The sequence below is a fragment of the Pseudopipra pipra genome, chromosome 3, assembly GCF_036250125.1.
Source record: "Pseudopipra pipra isolate bDixPip1 chromosome 3, bDixPip1.hap1, whole genome shotgun sequence".
Lineage (NCBI taxonomy): Eukaryota > Metazoa > Chordata > Aves > Passeriformes > Pipridae > Pseudopipra > Pseudopipra pipra.
In genome coordinates, this window is record NC_087551.1 from 83,276,843 (window position 1) to 83,298,811 (window position 21,969).

At 39.4% G+C, this 21,969-nt stretch overlaps 1 protein-coding gene across 1 annotated transcript in view; it reads right to left on the bottom strand.

Moving 5' to 3' along the window:
* Positions 1-1,138: 1,138 nt before the first annotated feature.
* SH3BGRL2 (SH3 domain binding glutamate rich protein like 2) overlaps positions 1,139-21,969 on the bottom strand; it is a 53,180-nt gene continuing 32,349 nt past the window's right edge. The window contains exons 4-6 of the mRNA XM_064647397.1: positions 19,963-20,148; positions 6,396-6,476; positions 1,139-5,300 (exon numbers count right to left, since the gene is read on the bottom strand). Of these exons, the coding sequence (XP_064503467.1) occupies positions 5,286-5,300; positions 6,396-6,476; positions 19,963-20,148 (282 nt within the window). The 3' untranslated portion in view covers positions 1,139-5,285. The remainder of the gene's footprint in view (positions 5,301-6,395; positions 6,477-19,962; positions 20,149-21,969) is intronic.

The window sequence follows — 21,969 nt, forward strand, 5'->3', positions numbered from 1 at the left end:
GTGCACATGTGCAAACACAGCAATGACTTTCAAGCACTTTCCCACTGATGCTGCCTTGGCAGAGGGAGCTGACACAGAGCTGGGATGCATGGGAGGATGACTGTGGCAAAGCATCCTGCACCATGCAACCTTTGCCTGCTTACTGCTCTCAGTGTATTCCTCAGCAGCCAGGTAAGAGGAATGTGAGTGTCGTGACTTTACGCGCAGGCTGTGATGTTACATGATCAAAGTGACACAGAACATCACTTCCTCTCTGCAAATCAAGAAGCTCCTGCCCACCCCTACAGCAAAATCTGTCTACTTCTTCCCACCATGACATAACAGTTGAGCTACTAGAGCTCTGCTCACTTCAGAAAGGTGCTACTGGTCCTCCCTCAGCTGAGGATCCCACTTCAGGCATTTCAGGCTTGCCTTTTCCATCCATACCTCCTGCGTTAGAGCAGGTGGCAAAGAAACTTGCTCCAAGGTGCAGAAGTCATAAATAGGCAAAGTTTTCATGGCAGTGCTCACACTAGATAGTGGAAAAGTTTTAGACAGGAACAATAAGGTATTAAAAAATACATACTAGACAGAGAATCGAGAGAAGACTGTAATGAAGCAAACCAAATGACTACATTTGGTTAGACACTTACCTGGCAAAACATATTTAATTACCTTCTATGGATTAACAAAGTGGATAGGCAAATCAGGAACTCACATTTCTTTCAGACAATAAAAAGCAGTGAAGATTTTAGCTCTACCTAGGAGTTAAACTTCAGTGTGCGGAAACTTCCTGGCCCCAATGTCCAAGTCGCCCCAAAGGATCTGTCCTTTATTTCTGTGGTATTTATCAGCTAACACAAGCACAAAAACTGGAAGACAATAAATCATCCCTTTTTTTCTTCTTTACTACTATTTACCTGGGGAGACCCTAGCACAGCAGGCATTCTGCACATTGCAATTCCCATGGAGGCTCCAGGGTCCAAAGCCTCTTACAGGATCAGGCCCACCCCTTCCAGGTTAAAAGTTCTGCAGTGCTTCCATCTGGAGAAGCTGCCCAAACCGAAGCACTCTGATTGTCACCAGAGTGAGCTGCAGCAAGAATAAAGAGTCATATTTTTTCATTGTTTCCTTTGGCACATACAACACAGAGCATGTCTTTTTTGAATTACAACTTTTTATTAGATGAACACAGTTTAATACATAATGTGTACATGGCCTAGGATGCAACGTGCTCCCTCCCCTACCGAGTTACAGAACACTGACGCCGTGAAGGTGAACACCAGCTCTGCATTTGTGCCTCACAGGGATGTTACAGATGGCTGGGAGTGGAAGCTTTGCACACATGTAGGTCTACACAGGACAGGATGACGTACACTAGGAAGAGGTGAAGTAGGAAAAGAGGAGTAAGCTGGATCTGCCCTGGCTGGAGGACTGCTCTCAACAAACTGTTCTCCATTTTCCCTCCCAAATTCTTTAGGGAGCGAGAGGGTGAAGGGTAGGCCATGATGCAGTGGAAGTCCTGTGGAAAGCGATGCTATGTGGTTTCACACATGGCACTGCCAGCCAAAGGCCCCTCCGAGAACCCCTGGTCACGGTGCCGTCACAAGCCGCGCGCCATTCTTCACCACATCTTTCCCTCCTGCTCTCTGTGCAGGGTGTACACACAGGGCTCCATCCTCCTGCCACTGTTTGTGCCAAGATCTGGTGAAATCAGTGAGTCGCTGAAGACTAATGGGATTTGGCACTTTCCTGATGATCACCCCATTCTTGCACTCCTACATCTGAACCATGGTATTGCCCCAAATAATGGCCTGATGGGGGAAAAGGGCAGGGAGGGACAACCTGAAAATGCAGTGAGAGCTTGGCAGCTACTCTTCACTTCAGTCACAGCACTTGCGCTGCTCAACGCTTGAATCAGATACTTATTGTAAACTAAGTGTAAACATGGATTTATGGGCTTTACTGCAGGTCCACTTCCCTTGGAAGGTTTGATTCTAGACAGTCAACAAATAGGAAAAGAGAAAAAAGAAAATCACCTAAGAAAAATCAGAAGTTCAGAAGACTCATCAAAAACTGTTTCAGTCTTACAAAGCATGTGCCTTTTCACTCAGGCCTTGAAACTAATTTACTGTATTATTAAAAAAATGGCAATATAGAAACTACCCCTTTCTCAGTTCAAAGTTTAAACACATCTAGGAAGACCCTACAGTCCTCTTTCTGACAAGGCACTATCCAGTAGTGTGTGGCACAAACAAAAACACCTCTATCAAAGCCACTGATACAGTGAATGTGCATGTGCACGTCAGCCCACACAGCAGCTTCAGCTAGGTACAAAGATTTACAGTTCAATTCACACTGCTCTCCCTTTTAAAAAGTGGAGTAGTTAGAAGTATTAACTAGAAATTTGGACCATTTGGTTGGTTCTCAAGCATACCTTTATATGCAAAAATTTTGAAGAGAACTAAGAATTTATTATTTCTTTCAATAACTGTCTCTAGTTTCCCCAGACCTTTTCAGTTACCTGATAGCTACATTTCATTATTACAAAACTGGTTTAAAAAATTCCAGATCATCTTGTGTAACAAACTAGAACTCTACTTAGTTTAACTACAAAAATAAGGCTGTTGCACAACAGACCAAATTCACATTCAAATAACACCTCTTTTATATATATATATATATATATATATACACTTCTTTTTTTTTTTAAGCTAGCCACTTATAATTCAAAAGCACATATTCTAAGGGACTTACACTGCCAATCCATACAAGCAAGCAGAATATCTTCAGAGCTAGTGTTGTCCTCCACACAGATTATGCCCACATGTGTGCTCTGAAATAAGCTAGGTTTACTTAACAGCTGTAACAAGACTAACTCTCCACTGAATGAGAGCCTTCTATTCTACATTTATCAAAATTCAAGAGGAGTTTTGCAAAACTAATTTCATCCCTGGAGGAATCAGTGTGGTTTGCCTTTCACATCAGTAAGCCTGGGATTTTGCCCAGGATTACTCATGTGTATATACTTACACACTTAGGTAAATTTTTCAAACCTGGGACTTCAGGCAGTTCTAGAAGTTTACAACGTATCAAGTACATGATAAATCCAGGATGGCTTTTCTGTAATCAACTGTGCAATTATGTAAATTTATATATGTATTCATTTACAAAGTTAAATATTTAACTTCCTTCTAGGAATAGTTCCTTCTGCTGTTAACTTGGTGAAGTTAACAATGTCATATTCCCTTCCTATAGTGAGATTCAAGTCTCATGAAAATATGGGATTGGTTACAAGAATGTCACAGTACCTTAACACAGACAACAATTCTTAAAAACGTACATTTGGGATTCCTGTAGAGAAGGTGCCACGGCTAAGATTTTGACCAGTAAATACAACCATGGACTTCAAATCTGTGTGTGCTCTTGCTCCATCTAGCCCTTTAACTGAACTGAGGAGCCAGGTTTGTTCAGTCTGGTACAAAGAAGGCTAAGAGGTCATCTAATGGTAGACTACAACTATCTTGAGGGCAGTTGCAAGAAGAATGGTGCCAATCTCTTTCTGAGTCCCAGAAAACTCACCAAAGGCAACAGCCACAAATTACAGCCTAGGAGTCAAAACTGGATTTTTTAAGAAAGTTTTCACTAGGAAAGCATTGCAGCAATGGCACAGGTTACCTACAGAGTTATGAGATCTTCATCTTTGGATATTTTTAATGCTCTGCTAGACAAACCTATATCTGATCCAAGCCAGTGTTGTCGTTAGCCCTGATTTTGACAGTGCTGGGCCAGATGACCTCCAACTGTTGTCCCTTCCAACTAACATGTCTTGTATGCCACGTTTACTGACGTTAACAGAACATTTGATTTGTTGCACAAGACAGCGTGACACTTTTTACAAGTTTAGCTTCCTTCAAGCCACACAGTCTGAGTGGTACTGTGATTGCAAAGAAGCTTTTCCACATAATGGTTGTCTTTCATTACCCAAAGACTGTGATGGCACTACCCTGTCATTATGAAATCACTTGAGTTAAAGACACATTACAGCATAACTGTTATTTTCATAGCCAAACTTGATTCAAGATGCATAATGCACTTTGACTTCTCTCTAGAATGCATTTTGTAATGTATATTACAACAGGCCTAAGTTCTGCTATACACATCAATGCAGTCTCCCTAGAATAATCTCCACTTTCTTTACTTGGCTCCTGTTCCTCAGCTGAACTGCTATTGTGGCCTTATCCAGCAAAGCACACACCCAGCTTTTTCACTCTCTTTGAGGCACCATCACATGACCACATCTGGGGATATAACCAAGACAACAGCTAGGCAAGTTAGGCGTGCTCTTGGACCATAGTAGTGTTAACCACCCATGGGACTGAGCCCTGACTCTCAAAGTATCCCCCTGACTTTCACATGGCTTGTGGAGGAGCTGTGTGTAATTGGAGGTAAACTGAAGGGTTTGGCAAAATTTCAAGACAGTCCAACTACAGAGCTCCAACTGTGGGTGTTAAGACTTTCTCATTTAAGAGAGAACTTCATATTACCATTAGCTATGAGACCCCTTTAGTTCTTCTGAACTCCCCGGTATTTCCACCAAGTGTTTTCCTGCACATTTCACCTGCTTTTGGAAGAGGAAACGTCAAAATATTTCACTTTGGCACCTCCCTCATGAAAGGAATTGATTTTAAACAGTCAGTTGCAATGTGCATCATTAGACAAATCCAGTCTTGATGAACAATATTAGCAGCCCATGTCTCTTAAAATAACCATGATCTAGAATAAACATCACAATAAATAAATGTAGAGCAAAAATACAGCAGTTATTGACTTAGACTGAGATCTCAAGATTTATGTTTTTTATCTTCTGGATCATAGCCAGCACAGACAGCCTAATAACCATGAGCACTTTAACTATCATGATGAGCTAATTTGGGAAGACTTAAAAACAGTAGGAAGTTTGACTACATAAGTATATCCATGAATGATATAAGCCCTACACTTCCACTCCTTGCTCTCAAACATACATGTCTGTTAGAATATCAGGGCCAGTTGCAAGAGCAAGCCAAAGACAAAAGTGAAACATCAACAGTGAGTATTATTAAAAAGGAAGGTGAGTAGCCTGGCCTGTTTCATACGTGTGTCATTAGCTCCACACTATTGGAGAGCACCATCTCATGGCAAGCAGACTACTACTAACGATGCATGTTTGCTCTATCACAGTGATCCATTAGGGAAGCTGTTATGTGCTGAAGAACAGGGTCATTCATTCAGAAATGTGCTTGTTGGGACTTCACATCGGCTTTCTAGGGTTCTGATGCCTACTGAAAAGACAAAAACAAAATATTGATTATTACTAATATAACATTAATGTTTTGAATACATTCTCATCTCCTGTGCCTGTGCCCTTTGCATATAAGGTGTCCCTAACCTTGGTCCACATAGCAGCTGAGGATGCATCCTCTGAAGTGCTACCAGACTGAAGCAGATAGTTTACAGAGACACTTCTCCAGGCCTACAACAGGATATTTTCTAAGAATAGAGCTTTTAAGAATAGAGTATTTCAGATTGCATCTTTTTCCTACGATTCTCCAAGCTACAAAATGAGGCAGGCTGCCAAAATAACCTGCTTTTGCAGTTCTCTGCTGAAGTTCCTTCCCACTCCTTTCCCTCATGGGGTCCATAAATAAATCAATTCCTGGCAGAAGAGGAGCTCTATAGATACACAAGAGCTACCATCCAGTCCTGAGACAGTACTACTACAAAACACACCTATATCTACAGTACCCAAGGGAAGAAAAATCCTCCCCTATGTGTCTAATCTACAGCCAGAAGGTGCACCACAAAGTCTCTTTGAACAAGTGTCCAGGCTTCCATATGGCAATAAAATTTCCTCTGTTATACTGATGTCAATAGAAAGATGTTACCTGGCTTTGTGTTCTGACCTGTGTATATGTGTTTGCTAAAACTGAATTCTTATCCAAAAAGTTGATATAATTCCTGACTGCTCCAGCGCTTCAGCTTTAAAAAAAAAAAAAAAATCAATGCCTAATGAATAAATGCTGAGCCATTATGCCAGGCTACAGACACTCCAGTGCTTAAGATCTTAGTTCTGTCTCCTGCTATAATTCATCCAGTCGCTTACAATTTAGATTGATAATGTGAAGGAGAATGTATTCTTAAAACTTAATTTATCTGCTGTCTCAAATCAACTCCCATGTATATGCTCGATTTCATTTAAAATGCTTTGCTTTTCCTGACAACCATTTCAATTACCTCATCAGCATGAATTTGATATGGGCAAGGTGTGGATCAGAGCAGTGGTGCATCCAAACACACAGGGTTCTTTCCGTTCAAAGAAAATTCGTTTTCACTTTTTCAAGAATTCCATGAAAAGTCTCCAATATGACACTGACCTTTGATGCCAAAGTAGGTTTCAGTCCAAGAAAGGAGAACACAGTGTTGCTCTCCTTTGATTCAAAAAAGCCATCATAATCCTAGAGAATTAAAAGCAAGAAAGTTGAATCAACATTTGTATTTATGTTTTCCTGACTGATATTACCACGCCTTGTATTAGACTAAAGGCTGACACGTAATAATGCTCAGAAAAATACTGATTGTCCTATGCAAACCTAAAACCTATTCTAAATTGCAACAACAGCGACAAAGAAAAACATATATTCTCTAACTGCAATACCTCTCACTAATTTATTTGACAGAAGAGTATAAACACAGACTTGCATCAAAGGAAATCTATTGTGAGTGTATTTTAAAGGTATTTAAGTGCCTGACAATGCAAATAAGTTTCTGACCAGGTTTCCAATTTACATTTTAGCAAACAAAATACTCCCTAACATGGAAACCTCCAAGAAGTCCTAAGGCAGCTGAACTCCTTATTTCTTCTGTCGTGGAACAGAGACTTCATCATCATTGTATCCCTTGAAATCAGCAATCATATCTCAGCCTTGGCCAATCACATAGTTCAGTATAAAATAAATAAACTTATTGTATATAAAGATAAAAAACAAGCTTAACTATCAGATTTAGATTTCAGCTGCTTAAAATCAGGTTCTGATCTTGAAGTGTTAACTACTACTTTTACTGATTTGATTATTGCATTGGATACCTGTTACTCATCTATTATCAGATGAGCTGACAATATTCAGTTTTCAAGGCAAAAAAACAGAGAAAATCAGGGCACAGTTTAGTGAATGGATCTGGCATATGGCAAGAAGGCAAGAAGTTTCATGTGCTCTTTGTGGTTTGGCAAAGATTTCTTCTATGACCACTAGCAAACAAGAAACACACAGTTCAGATTCTTCCTCCACCACATAACTGCAAAATGGAAATATCAATCCTTACTTAACCACTTCTGACATGTAAAATACTCTGTAAATGTCAGAAAAATTCAAGGATGTGCTCATCACTGCATAGCAATTATCTCTAAACATCCAAGAGTAGCAGTTATGCTAAACTTGGAAGCATTCAACAAGAGAAATCCCTTTAAATATTGACTGTGCACATACATGCTTTCAACACAGAATAATAACAGGCAGTCTTGGCATCTCCACATGCTTCCTACCTGTCATTCCCAATGCGCCTGATCCCCCAGGTTAGCACTTCTTTGGCTCCTAACCTCTAGTCTCATTACTTCTCGGGAGCTCATCTCTCAGTGTTAGTTTGTCATGGTTTCGGCTGGGACACACTTTCAGGTGCTTTCCCTGAAACTGGACCTCAATTTTTCCCCAGCAGCAGCTGCTTTGCCTACTTGTCTCCTTCCTGTATTCTCTTGAACATCTAACCACCCCACAATTACAAGGGGAACATGGATGATAAACAGAAGTTCTAACTGAAAAGAAGAAATCTTCTTCTGACCTGGTTATTCTCAGAAAGCTCTCTTTCTTTTTTTCTCTCCATCAATGTAAAATAAATGACTGTTTGGGCAGAAAACACACAGTCACCATAGCAAAAATAATGTACTTCCCATGAGATCCATAATCACCCTGCAGATGTGCAGAATTTCTCAAAAAACATTTATGGTGTACTAGATAAAGATGCTTTACCAGCATTTCGATAATTGCTATATTGAGATATATATATATATTGCTATATCAATGTGAACACAACTGTCCTAGCTAAGTGCTACTTTGCAGTTGCATAATTATTCAAACAGTCTCAGCCCCCCCAAAAAACCACAACCCACAGCTGCACAAAGGCAGTTTCCCAGCCCAACCCTCTATACTGAAAGTATGAGCCCTGAAAGACAGAGAGGCCTGCAGAAGTGTATAATGGTGTGCAAGTTTGGAGCTGGCTTCCAGCCAAGTCTCCAAAACTCAACCACAGAGCCTGCTTCCCAGAGAGGGAAGGAAAAAAAAAACCAAACAGCCAAAGTTATAGCAAAAAAAATATATTTTACATATAAAACAGATATATACTGTGAGAATACTATATACATATAACCCCAGAAACCCCAAATAGCTTCCTAAAGGGGAAGAGGGGAAGGGAGAAGGGAAAAAGGACGAAAAGGGACAGAAACAAAACAGGTATAGACAATCTAAAACCCCAGTAACCAGCAAAATAAAGAACTGGCAAAATCTCACCACTTCCCTTGAGGAAAGCAGGACAGCCAGACCGTGGCCCAGCACTCTCCCCTCCCGCAGTGGCAGACAACACCAGTTGATACAGGGCTTAACTTCAGATAAGCAAGACCACGTAGGGATCTACTGTTCTTGAACCTCGCCGGAAGAGAAGAGAGCAAGGTCTCTCCCGTCGGCTTTATTTATACCTCAGGTTACGTAAAGGAATAGCATGGAATACTTCCTTGGTCACTTCCCTAGTTCCTTCCTGGTTACAAGCTGGTCTCCAAGAAGGCCTAGGGTGAAAACTATCACAAATGGTCATCAGGCCTTGGACATATTAGCTGACATAAGCAGAAAGCAGAAAGAGTAAACCTTCTTAAGATGCGTTTTTTTGTTGTTTCCTTCTTAAAACATGGCATATGCTAATTTCTGAATTAACGTAAATTTACAGTTAATAGCCTGAAAGCAAATCCAAATAAAATAGACAAATCAACTAAGCCATGGTGTAGGCTGAAAGGAATCCTAACAGTGCCATGGATTGAAAAGGGATAACATAATCACTGAATTCCTAGAAGAGCAGTAAGTAATACTGAAGCTTTACAGAAGGATGTTTGATTAAGTCCTTGACCTCTACAAATGAGACTTCAAAAATTGAATGGACACTGTTAAACTTGAAAAAGGTCTGTTTTGACTCTTCTAAAAGCAGATGAAAAGCCACAAAGACACAAGCTATATAAGCACTCACATGTGAAGACAGCACATGATCTAAACAAGAAATAACCTTAATTTTCTCCACTGGGTTCATCTATAAGTGCGTCACACTGTCTCTGGAGATGAAGATAGTGGATGAGTACAACCCATAGTGAGAAGCACAAGGGCACTGCTCCTTTAATATCAGGGCGGGTTTAAATTGCCTGAAGATGCTCATTACAGCCCTGCAAACTACCAGCAACCAACCTGCGGGCAGGCAGCTATTGTGAGTATTTCTGCAGCAGCATGGCTCAAGGCAGGCATCTGTTTTGGTCCCTGCCAGGAGCATCCGTGCCTCCTAAGCACAGAGGCAGTTTTCATGAACCTCCAGACACTTGTCTTGACAGTCTGTCCAAGGAAGGTTCTGTGTTTGTTCAGGTGAGTCATCATCTCTTATCACCATTTTCAAGTTCTGTGGTCCTCCTAAAGTGTCTTAATCCCAGTACTTCAATTAGCTCTGAAAGTATCACTACTCTAAGAGCATATTTTTTTCACTCTGTTAATAAACTAGTAAAAAAACAGGGTAGGGAAGAACTCACAGACTGAAAATAATGTCATAAGAAATAAGGCTGCGTTGCTGGCTCTGACAATGACTTTGAGACTCAGTTAATCCACTAATCTGTTTACCCTAACCTCTGTAATGTAATTTAATACTTAATAATAAAAAGCTGTCTTCAAGCATCAGTCATAATTTTTACTTTCAGATTTATCAAGTCCTGATTTAGTATGTTTTGTCCACATTTTTACTGATTATTAGACCTGGATTCACTTACTGAAAAAATCATGAAGGTTAAACAATGAGCTAAACTGAGTAAGTTTATGTCTGAAAGGGCACAAAACCCAGTGGATTAATTTTGAAAGGACCAGGATATTTAATAACCAAAAGAGATTATCCACTAAAAGTAATCTCCCCAATGTTTTGAAATATCTGCATTGCAAAACCTATTAAAATGCTATTGACACTTACTTTCATGGGGGATGGGGGGAAGAAGCATCATGCTTTTAGCTAAAGTAGCAGTAGAATTTTAAATAGGACAACTTTCCTACTAGTCTCTGCAATTAAAACAATCTCAAGATATTCAAACGTGAAAAAAATATTATAAAAATGCATAAGTAATCTGATTTTAAGAAATCACTTTAGCACGGTAGTTTCATAAGAGATTATTGAGAAATATGATCTCAGGAACTCAACAGTTGTGCTTTGGCATGTGGTAGGAGTGGGCAAACCTGGCTTTTCCTGTAACACGTATGAGATAACAGATGTTCCAAAAAGACTCTGCCTTTGATCTTACATTTATAAGAAGAGGAAGTCTGTGCAGATTTGGGCCACAAGCAATCCATAGGTGAGGACATGAAAATTCTTATCTCACATAAAGAGCATCCCACTGCTACCAGCAGTAGATGCAGAGGCTGAAGAAGCAAAATGGTGCCAAGCTCAGTGGAAGCTGAGAATTTTTTTACGTGAGCAAGAACCCAACTCACTGGTGAGCCAACGGACTCCATCTGGAAAAATTCTGTGGCACATTCTGCCTCCCACAGAAAGACACCACAATTCAGTGGTTTTGGCCATGCAGTGGTTTCATCTTTCTGCATCAGCACCAAGTTACTACAATCCCTTTGTCACTGTCCCAAGCAGCTCTACCAAGGCAGCAGGTGCTGCAGCTTTGCTGGAATCAGTGGAGCAGTGCTGTCTCGCCCCTGTGCAAGGAAGCGGCTCCCACTGACACCCTGGAGACACTCAGAAAGCAGCTGTTAGTACAGCAAACTGCTACCCACTGCCCCACTTCAAAAGGCAACTATGTGTACAAACATAATTTTGGCTGCAACATTTTCAATTGTGATACTTGGTGCTTTCCAGAGTGCCTAATTATACTTTATTTTCATATAAACTTCTGGCAACATCAGTAGCTGATTAAAACTAACTAAAAAACTGATGGGACACGGATACAGTGGACATGAATCATCAGTGACACAAAGATGCTCAATCCCTCTGGAAAAGTTGAAAAGCCAAAAATACAGATGATAAATCCCACAGCTGAGGGTATGAAAGCTTATCAAAAGAGACAAAAGCCAGTTAGGAGGAAAAAATATATCTCAGAATGGTTGGAGGGGATAAAGAAGTGACAGAAGCATAAAGATGGTAAGTAAAAAGCTATTTCAAGGCAGAAAAAGCTTCTTAACAAAATAAGTTTCTGACTGCTTCAGGCCTGGCTCTTCACTCTTAAAATCAATGGCAGCTTGATCACCCACCAAGCAACCTGAGCAAGATACAGTCTCTCTGTTTTAACATCAGAACAGTTACAGCATTAAACATGCTCTACCAAGCTACTGGGGAATGGATTCGCTGACCTGATAAGCTCTTGCTTTGTTGAAAATAAACTGAAGCTACTGTAGGTGAGCTTGTCACCTACAGACAAGAAAAATCTTTCTAGCCTTGTGCAGCCTAAAGTTCTTCTTTGCTTTGCCAGCTCCTGCTGAGTGCATCTAAACTGGGATAGAGAGACAGGCAAAGGTCTTTGGGACCAAAGTTATCCCAGAGGACAATGGGAGGAAGACTGGTAAGGCTATGAGGCTCCCTGTGGTGGTAGGATGGTTGGTATTAGATGTAGAGCTCAATGGACACATGGAGCACATTTCCACAGCACACTGAAGATGCTAAATGTTTACATGGCTTCACCAGAAGGCTCAAGTTCATGAAAGAGAAATGCAGTAAGAATTACTAAATATGTTAAAGTGATATTTGTTTTAGAAAAATAACTGGAGACAGGGAAAATACTCAACCCAATTATTTCATATGCTTAACTTGCTTATGTTCTTCCCTAGGCTTATGGCCACTGTTGGGACAAAACTGGGCTAGATGGACCTTCAGTCTGACACCTTTAAGGCCATTTATGTTATCTTAAGGTGTATTTTACATGAAGTTTTAAAATAATCATAGAATCATAGAGTGGCTTGGTTTGGAAGGGACTTCGAAGATCATCTAGTTCCAACTCCCAATAATCAGCAAGCCACGTGGTGTTTTCCATTGAGTATGCTGGTTAAAGGAAAAAAAGAAACTGAAACAAAAAACAACACAAGCTTCCAAGCCTCACACTTATATAGCTCTGTTTTTAAAATTTGAATCCTTGCAGTTTATCCTGAAACTAAGAGGTGCTGTGGCTGCTTTGCACCTCTTTAAAACCAGATTGATCATAGACAGGAGAACTTCTTTAATGTCTACATCATATAGAAATCCCAAAGGCTATCCACTAACAGCAGCTTAGTCTTTGAGACAGTGGACAAGCATTCAGGAAATCTGGATTTAGCTCTTCATTATGACACAAATGTCTTAGGTTCTTCTGGCCTTCATGTGGATTTTATGCCAATTTACCCCAGTAGGAAAACCATTGGTCCTTGGGAATTCTTTCCTCTTTAGAAATCCCACTTGGAGGGTAGCGTCTTCTCTCTATAGCAACTACCAGGATCACAAAGCTCAACTTGGTTACAGTTATGATTCCAGCTGTGATGTAGAGATCTTAAGTGTACTAGGAAACCAGATCAGTGTAGTGCTGTGATTACAGACACTGCCATAATTAATTTGGCTCAGGATTTTGTTAAGCAGGTACACTGAGGCTTGTTTAAATAAACACTGTCACTGCTGAGGAGAAACTATTTACTGCACACCAAAGTTAAAACTGGTAGTACTTCAGATGTGCATAAATAACTATTTGTGCTTCAAGGTACATAACACAAGTGTGATGGCATTGGGTCAAAGTAAAACATTAACACAAAGTAGATGCATTTACAATTAGCAATTATACAGACACCGTCTGTCCATTATTGCACTGAGATTAGGGGAACATTACATCTAATGAAGTTTAAAATACAGTAACTGTTAATAAAATTCCTTCCAATAAGTTTCTCTAAACAACCATGTTAGCTTTGTTGCTGTTTGCTTTTTAATTTGCAACAAGAAAAAGAGTGAGCTTGTTAAACACCTCAGATAAATCCTTATTGCTTACAACACCAAGAAGCAGAAAAACAATACTAACAACACCAAATAACAGGAAAACAAGGAAGCCACCCAAATGTAGCTTGCACTGCTTCTCTTACAGATTTTTTAAAATGATTACTGGACAGCACTTAGTCTACTGACACGCTGTTCAAATTTGTTTCTCTTTGTCAATATTTTTAATATATTATCGGGATCTCTCCATTCTTATAAAAGGGGCAACATAATTGCTACTACAAGTAATTGTGGGGAACTCGTAATTTAAATACATTGAATCAGCACTTTACTCCTGATTGAGTTAATACTGTGTGCCATTGAGAATGAACTGTTAGCAACCTTCCTGAAAAGGGCAGTTCAGTTCTCCAGAACAGATGACATTCATTTACTGATCTGATTAGGATTACAATGGAAAACTCTTACTCAGCACAGCTCTCCTTGGAAAATGAGTGTGTGCGCATGTGTGAGTCCTTTTTAATATTATATAAATATACAAATATAAGAGGATCTTGTCTGCACAACACAGGACAAGGTAAACATGACAGTTTTCAATTACCTAACCTTCTGATAAGATCTCTGCAGAGGATTTTTAAAGAGCTTATACAACTGACTCTACAAAGCAACTTGTTACTCCTTTACTAAAGGCCAGATGTTTATTTCAGTAATCTATTTAGTTACAGGCTTTCAGAAACAAAGGCTTTAATAAAAGAGAGCAGATGTCAGCCACAGCTCTATTGTCTGGACAGTACATGACAAAGTCAGGCTGATGTGATGTTTGCCATTTATGCAGCAAAGGTGACAAGGTACCCAGACATCAACTATCTAAGGACCAATATCCCTCACCCCTAAGGCAGAGAGTCCAAGTGCAGAAGGGCTTCTCCCAGCCAAGCACTGAAGACTCCAAACTGGCATAGTGCCCACCTGGGGTAGGGGAATATTCAGGGGGGTGTCAGTGGCAGAATCAGTAAGTAGTATGCATGGTAACAGGTGTCACCTCCAACCTCTGTGCACCTTCCAGCTCATCGTGTTATTTTACAAGTTGTTTGGATAAGAATATCATCAAATCAGACCACAACAGGAATTTGAGGACTCATGGAAACATCAGGGAGTTAACTATGGTAGTCATCCTACTACGTGAAATCATGACTAAATGACATAAATCAACTGTGTTGCAGAGAAGCTCTGCAAGCACATACTTTAACTTGGACATGTTTTAAGGCAGCTGTAACTTTAACAAAGGACATGACTACCACATGTTAGTTGGTTTTCCTCTAAGAGCATTTTATTCATAACAATATTAGGTGACATCTCAGAATACTAAATGAAATACAAATTTCTCCCTTCCATTTATTTTAGGAATTGGACCCTGGCAGAATTATCTTTCAACATTTCCTTAATTTTCTGCTGTTCCTTCAAAGAACAGAAAAGGGAAGGTACTAAAGAAAGAAGAAAGTCACACTAATTGTAATGGCACTGCATGTCTAACACCATTTTTACATATAAATTGATTATAACTTCGCTATATCTTCAAAATGTTTCTTAGTAGATAATCATATTATCATGATTAAAAGTGGAGCAGTGGGAACTGAATCACTTATTTTATCCTGGTTGTTCTCTGACAACACCCATAACCTTTTCTAGATATTGTTCCACTATACTGCTACACCCATATTTTGTGCAATGCTATGCACCCTCGAAATATTATTGCCACTTAGTAAGATTTCTTATCCTTTCCCCATACATCTCATATATCATATATCCTATATTTTAGTAGAACTGGCCTTTTAGAAAAGACTTTAATTAAAGTCACAACATCTTCAAGAATAAATCCCTTTTCTTCAAGAAAGTATGGTACAATAAGAACTTCCCCTTCCACGGAAAGGAGAATTAGGATCCCAAAGAAAATTGTTAGTAATTATTTCACCTTTGCTGGTTATCCATAAGTATTGTAGAACATCAATGTACTAAATACAAAAATCATAAAGAAAAAAATGTGCAATATTTTCTACTATATCCTATGAAGGTAACATGTCTAATTTTATATCAGTCACTTTTACGTGCTTTAAAATATGCAAACATCCTTTATTATTATATTTAGGAACTAGAGAGTCTGCAAACAGAGTAAGGTATCTCCAGAGATGTCTTCGACAGCTATCATCTTTATATAGAGGGATGGTTTACAAAATACTTGCTACTTCAGTTTGAAACAGCTATTCACGAAGTTTAGAATGCAGAAAGAAAAGACTCCAAATAAAAACCATGGTGCTCAACAGGACTGTACCCTCTCCACTACAGGATAAACAGCAGAACTATAATACACTACTGATATGAGTGCTAACTTCTCTGAGGAGGACAAAATTCCTGGATTATTTTATTTTTACTAAGTTGCTGAGCTTCTGTTTCTTTAAGCCTTGACAATGGACAAGCTGGCTACTCTATACTTTGCCTCTGGTACCACACTCCTCTTTATAAAGTACATATCACATGGAACTAAAGCTCTTTGCCTCAGAACACAGAAAGGCAGTGGAGAAGTGGTTGGTAAAAGTATCGGCATAGCCTGAAAGTAATAACCATACAGGCCTTGTGAATGGTCTGAACAGTATCTTGCCAACATGAGGAAGACACGTGGGCAAGGGTTGCTTTCCAACATCAGCTCTGACTTCTATATTCCTCACTTGAGACAAGGGCTTAATCAGGAAGATAAACAGTGCTATGCCACTGGCCTTAAGTCATGCACATTCAGCCTAGGGTTTGTGGATGCCTGTGAGCCAAAAACTACTCCAATACAACTGCAATAGGTAGTTAAGAATGATTTCACAAACAACTTAAATTGGCCATAAAGGAAACTCTACTTCTGATGGTAAAAATATTTAGTCAAGAGAGTTTCAGCATCATCAATCATGAACAGTTGTTATATGATCCCTGAGCAATCCACATTAATTTTTATCTAGCAAAATTATCCCTCTTCTAGAGACAGACCTGAACCAACAAGACACTAAGTGAGTCAGGTAAGACATCTCCAAGGGTACAGAGAACCAAATACAGACTTGCCGAATACAAATTAGCCTCATAACTGCTCTAGCTCCTAAAGTGAACACACTACAGCTGGTGTGCCAAGCTGAATTCTACCATAATGGTTGAGGATCTAGAGAGACAAAGTTCAAACTCTTTGTAGGCACAAGAGTAATGACAAATTCCCCAATGACAGACCAGGGCAGAAACCCTGAGTTGGCCTCTAGCCAATTCTGTTAAAATCCTCTCTTTCCTTTTCTTTCTTTTGTCAGTGAGTAGTTACCTATTTGTAATCTGATGCCTACCGAAAAGAAAAAGAAACATGTATGCATCCTTCCACAATCTTTAAAGAAAACTCAGAAGAGAATGATACATAACAGTGTGAAGAAATCAGTGGGTCAGTAATTGCCTGTGCACTGAATAGTTTCCCAAGAACATTTTACCTCTTCCAGCAGCCTATTTTATTTCTTTCTTGTCTATAGGCCTTCACTGTTTTGCTAGAGTTGATACCCATATATTATATTTCAGGGAATGACAATAAATATCACATATCTCTGCCTCTACTGCCGCCCACTAGGTACTCTATCAGGACTTACCATAACACTCTAAGGGAGGGAAAAAAAAAAAAAAAGTCAGCCTGCTATGTAAATATTTTCCCTTCAACTCACACTCCCACCTGGAAACAGATTTCCTTTTAATTTTGATTGGCCTAAATATCAGGCAATCTCACATCAGTGACAGATTTCTGCATATAAAACTGTCAGTGTTCAAAGTGCTAACCTGCAGCTTTACAAGAGTGCAGTTTCATAGGGAAGTGGATATTTACAATCTCCTGAAAGATCCAGAAGTCACTTTTAGTCTAAGAGGTGTTATGTATTAAACCATGGAGAATTGAAGACAGAGGAGGTGTGAGTCACAGGCTGATTTCAGACATTAGTTTTCCAGCACTTCTTGCTTTCTGCTTGAAGAGCTCATCTGGGCTGCTGCACTGTGACAGGACATTGCTGCTTGGGTAGAGAACTTTGTTCTAAGAAGACATTACATAGATACTCACATGCCCAAGAGCCATGTCACCAAAGAACATGGAAACAAGGAATAGATAGACTAGGCTGCCAGAACTGAAATGGCTACAGTGGAGTGGATTGGGAACGTAAGGGTGAGCTAATTATAGCTCAGTGGGCCCATGACACATCAGAACACCTACAAAGCAACGCAATACATGGATGGGCTTGTGATCGAGGGGTGGGCCTGACCACTGAAGCCACTGAACAGGTTATCTGTGAATATGAAATATGTGCCATGAATTAAGCAATTCCAGTGTGCAAAGCCTCTCTGCTGCAGAGAACAGAGGCTGGGAAAGACAGTGTGAGTTGCTGCTTCCTCGGGAAAAGTCAAACCTGGAGTTGCTTTTGTTCAAGGACCAGGTTGCAGTTGGTGGATAATGCAGGAGGATGGGAAAACCTAGTGTGTACCTCAGTGAGATCTGACGCTGGGGGAAAACAATCCATGACTTGAGTCAGATGTTCAAATGGGTGACACAAATACTTTTTGGATACTTACTGAAACCACTAAAGACAAACCTCCTCTATCCTGCAGTTATGTTCTGAAAAGTGATTATTTCAAATGGCAGTGTCAGACAAAATCTATTCTAAGATAAAACACTTGTGCACATTGCTGAGGTTTTCTACAAAATAGAAAATGGGTAGAAAAAAATCCAAAAAAACTATTAATACTAATACTAACACAGAAAAACCAGTATAGCTATGAACATGACACTGAGTCAGGGCTCATACACCATGTGCTTGTAAATGCCTATTAAAATAACATGAACAAAATAAAAAGTGTACCTATTTTGCTTTGCACTGTCTAGCCCCCATACATTTAGAGGAACAGCAATAGACCCAACCAGTTTGTATCTGAAGTAAATCTGAATCGTCAATGACAACGTATAAAACAGAGTAAGTACACAGACAGTTTTCTAGTGAGATTATAGAACTGCCAGGAAGAAAAACAGACAGAGTTTGTTAATAAAGAAAACTGGATTAAAAATTGCCTGGACACAAATCAGGAATGTTAAGGTACAAATTTCACTAACTCAACTAACAGAAAATGCAGTGGGTATTTTTTCAGTTAAAGTTACTTAATAGAGATTATGTTTTAGTTATTTATGTCAAAACAAACACATAAAAACACTAACTGTGGAATGACAAAGAGACAATATGTGCAATGTCTGCTGACTTTATGTAATTGTGATATTTTACCCTCCTTTCCAGCATTGACCTCCTTTGTCTCCTGCATGTTTTGCCTCCACACTTACTAAGAACTAAGAACTTCATCAACATTACCTAAGAACTTCATCAACTAATGCAGCAGGCTAACTGATAAATGTTGGAGACCCTGTGCATACTTCTTTCCTCCTAGAAAATATAGTTTCCTTCAAAGCATGTTTGCTCTTTAAAGATGTTTATGCAGACAGTGAAGTCTAGTAATAGGATTAACTCTGCTCAACCAAACTGGCTATCAGCTCAGCAGACAGATTAATGAGATCATCTCACATGTTGCATGACATCTTCTGCCTTTCTAATTCCAAACAGCAAATTCTAAGACCAGGTTAAAACACAATATTAAGACAAGCTGAAATGGTAAGAAAAAACAGCTTAAAATGTTGTATTTCCCAGGCAAACTAAAATCACATAAAGCAATGTAAATGCTGTTATTTGTGAGGGGCTGCCTCATAAGTGAGGGTCAAAATCCCTTCCACATCCCAGATACATCCCTTTGACTGACAGATCTTACCCAGAAGTAAGAAAATATATATGAGTTATACTGCTGAGGTAAACAAGTAAGGCCAATACAAAGCATATGGGAAGGATGTTAAATACCTCACTTCAAGAAGCCAGTTAGCTGCTGCATCATACTCAATCTGTTTGTTGCAGAGGATATTAAACTACTTCCTACATTAAATTAACAATTGCACGGCAGTCAACAAGATCTCATCAGATCTGAACAATACATCAGCCAGAAGCAGCTTTGTTACAGCACTGTTGGATGTGGCAGGAACTAAGTTAGAACCAGTTTGAATGTACATATCAAAGGTTCCTGCTTCAGCTTGCACTGGTGGATGTAGAAGCTTACACCAAAAAAAAGAGTCCATCCATAAATCAGTTGTCAGATTCACTATTCATTTATCCTAGAGACTGATGCATAAAGACACTCTAAGCATAAATGAAATTTACACTATGACAGCAGCAGAGAAGGAGCTTAATTACAATGACAATATAACTCAATCTAGACAATGTTCTCATTCACTGTGCCAAAGATTTCCTCTGAATTTTTGTGCTTTGACTAGACCTAAGTAGGAAGAAAACCACAAGTCCCCAAGTCACAGCAGTCTCACAAGGAACTTTAGCATCAACAGGTTGTATGTGAAGCACGTGACATTGCCAATTTTTACATTTGTGGAGGGAATCCCCCAGATAACCTTAGGATTTACAGATGAATGACTTGAATTTTCCCAGTATGATCATTATCTGGTCCTACTACCCCATTAATTCTGATACTATTAGAGAAAGCATAACAGCAAGTCCCAGATTTTTAAATGGCCAGCTGTGATATATTCATACATCATCTGTTGGAACCATGACAGCTACTTACTCCACAGTACCGATCATCGCTGAATATCTGTGGTGGCAGTGGATTGCCCTGTGCAGGCTGCCTATCCTCAGGAATGTTTTTATACATCCATTGTCTTTTCTCCTCTGACATGGTGATATCCACTTCTTCAAACTCTATGCGATTGGCTTCCAGAAACCTCACCACATCCTGTTGCCTCTTCTTTATCTAGACAAAAGAAAGAAAAAAACAATAGTCATAGCAAGTCCACCATAATACAGACATGTAATACAGACCATGTAAGGGTCTCATCAGAAGTAGAAGTTAAAAGAGGCATTTAGTTTTCAATGTCATTAGGGGCTACATTTTTAAAGTATACAGGCACCTAGAAATGCAAGATAAACAACCTTGCAAGTCCCAGAAGAATTTACTCCTATAAGTGTTCATTGAGAGAAACATGTCATTACATCTGAAAAAAACCCCAACCCAGGTACACACATTTTTGTTTTCCTAGGCATCCACACATATTTTAAAACACAGCTCTACATTCTCCTGAGCAAAGCTTGCTGAATCTTTAATTAAGAGTGTCTGTCTGCATAATATATATGCCTTCAAGCAAGCATGACATCATCTCTTGAGAATTAACTTTTTTGCAAAAAACAAAAATAGCATGAGGTTTGTACTGAATGTATGGGGGTTTAGCCCCTCAAAGAGATTATCATCTTTATACAAAAGCCTAACAGTGGCAGAACACTGGCAGTTTTTAGGTCATTGTAGCTAAGATTGGCTGGCTCCATGATCTTAGAGGTCATTTCCAACCTTAATGATCCTATGACTCTAAGATCAGCCCTTAATGGCTAGTTGGGCTTCAAGCAGATACACTCGGGTAAAGACTACTTCTGCCTCCAATAGGACTTTATATCGAGACAACAACCTTTGAAAATCAAGTCTATATGGCCAAGGAAAGCCACCTGGTATCCTTCAGCTAGGTCTGCTCTGCATTCTTTTCAGTCCATTCTGTACTTGTTGCATCTGCGTAATAAAATTAATTATTTCAGAAAGGAACTATAAATTAGATGCTGTAGTGTTATTTGAAAAAAAAAATCATCTTTAAGAATTTTACAGTTTTCCTAGAGTGTTGGATCCATGCAGTTGCTGGCTGGCATAAAGCCCAGGTGGATGAATCATGCCTCTGGGTATCATATGACCTAGATACTATTTGGAAATTAGAGGATTTTTAAAGTGCATGTGCTAGCTGTTCTTGTCACACAACCCAGTCTGTCTATATAAATGCATCACAAAAATTACTAACTTTTGAAGGAAATACTGATGGAATCATTATTTCCTTGAAACAAGAGGGCAGGCATCCCAAGAAACTGCAAAAACAGTGCTCTTAAACAATTACCGTATTTCTTAAGAAGTGAAATTTACTGCATAGTAAATTTGTGTCTCATTGTCATACCCTTTTTGCTTTCTTTGCATATACTAGTGGGGTTTCTTAGGCATATGTGAAAGGATTGCTTTTTCATACAAGAAGGCAGCTCCTAAAATTGCATGCAACTAATACATTATCAACAACAGCAAAATCATCACATCATCATCACTGCTGTTACCCAAGACAACACACCTTTTACTATGGTCCTAAAAATTCCAAACGTAGAAGTGAAAGACCAACATATTTTCCTGTCTTTCAACAAAAAAAAAATCTAAAATTATGTGTGAGAGAGGTCATTTCCTTACAGTGGAGTACTGCTAAAACTAACACGAAATTCCTCCTGCACTAGTCAGAGGAACTAGCAAAATACGTAGTGGCTGGTCCAGCCCTGTCACCCCAAAGCCAGTTTGCCTCATCTGGCCAAGCCTGTTAAATCTGCAGCCTCTCAGAGTGGCTGCATACAAACTGTACACTGGGAATGACCCCCGGCATGCTGTAACATCTAAATCATGGCCATGAGCTGTTTGTGAGACTCCAAGTTGGCCTTGGCCAAAGCTGTCTGTGCCAGCAACCATTCTTCAAACTATTTCAGAGTGCTAGAGAGCTCCATTTCT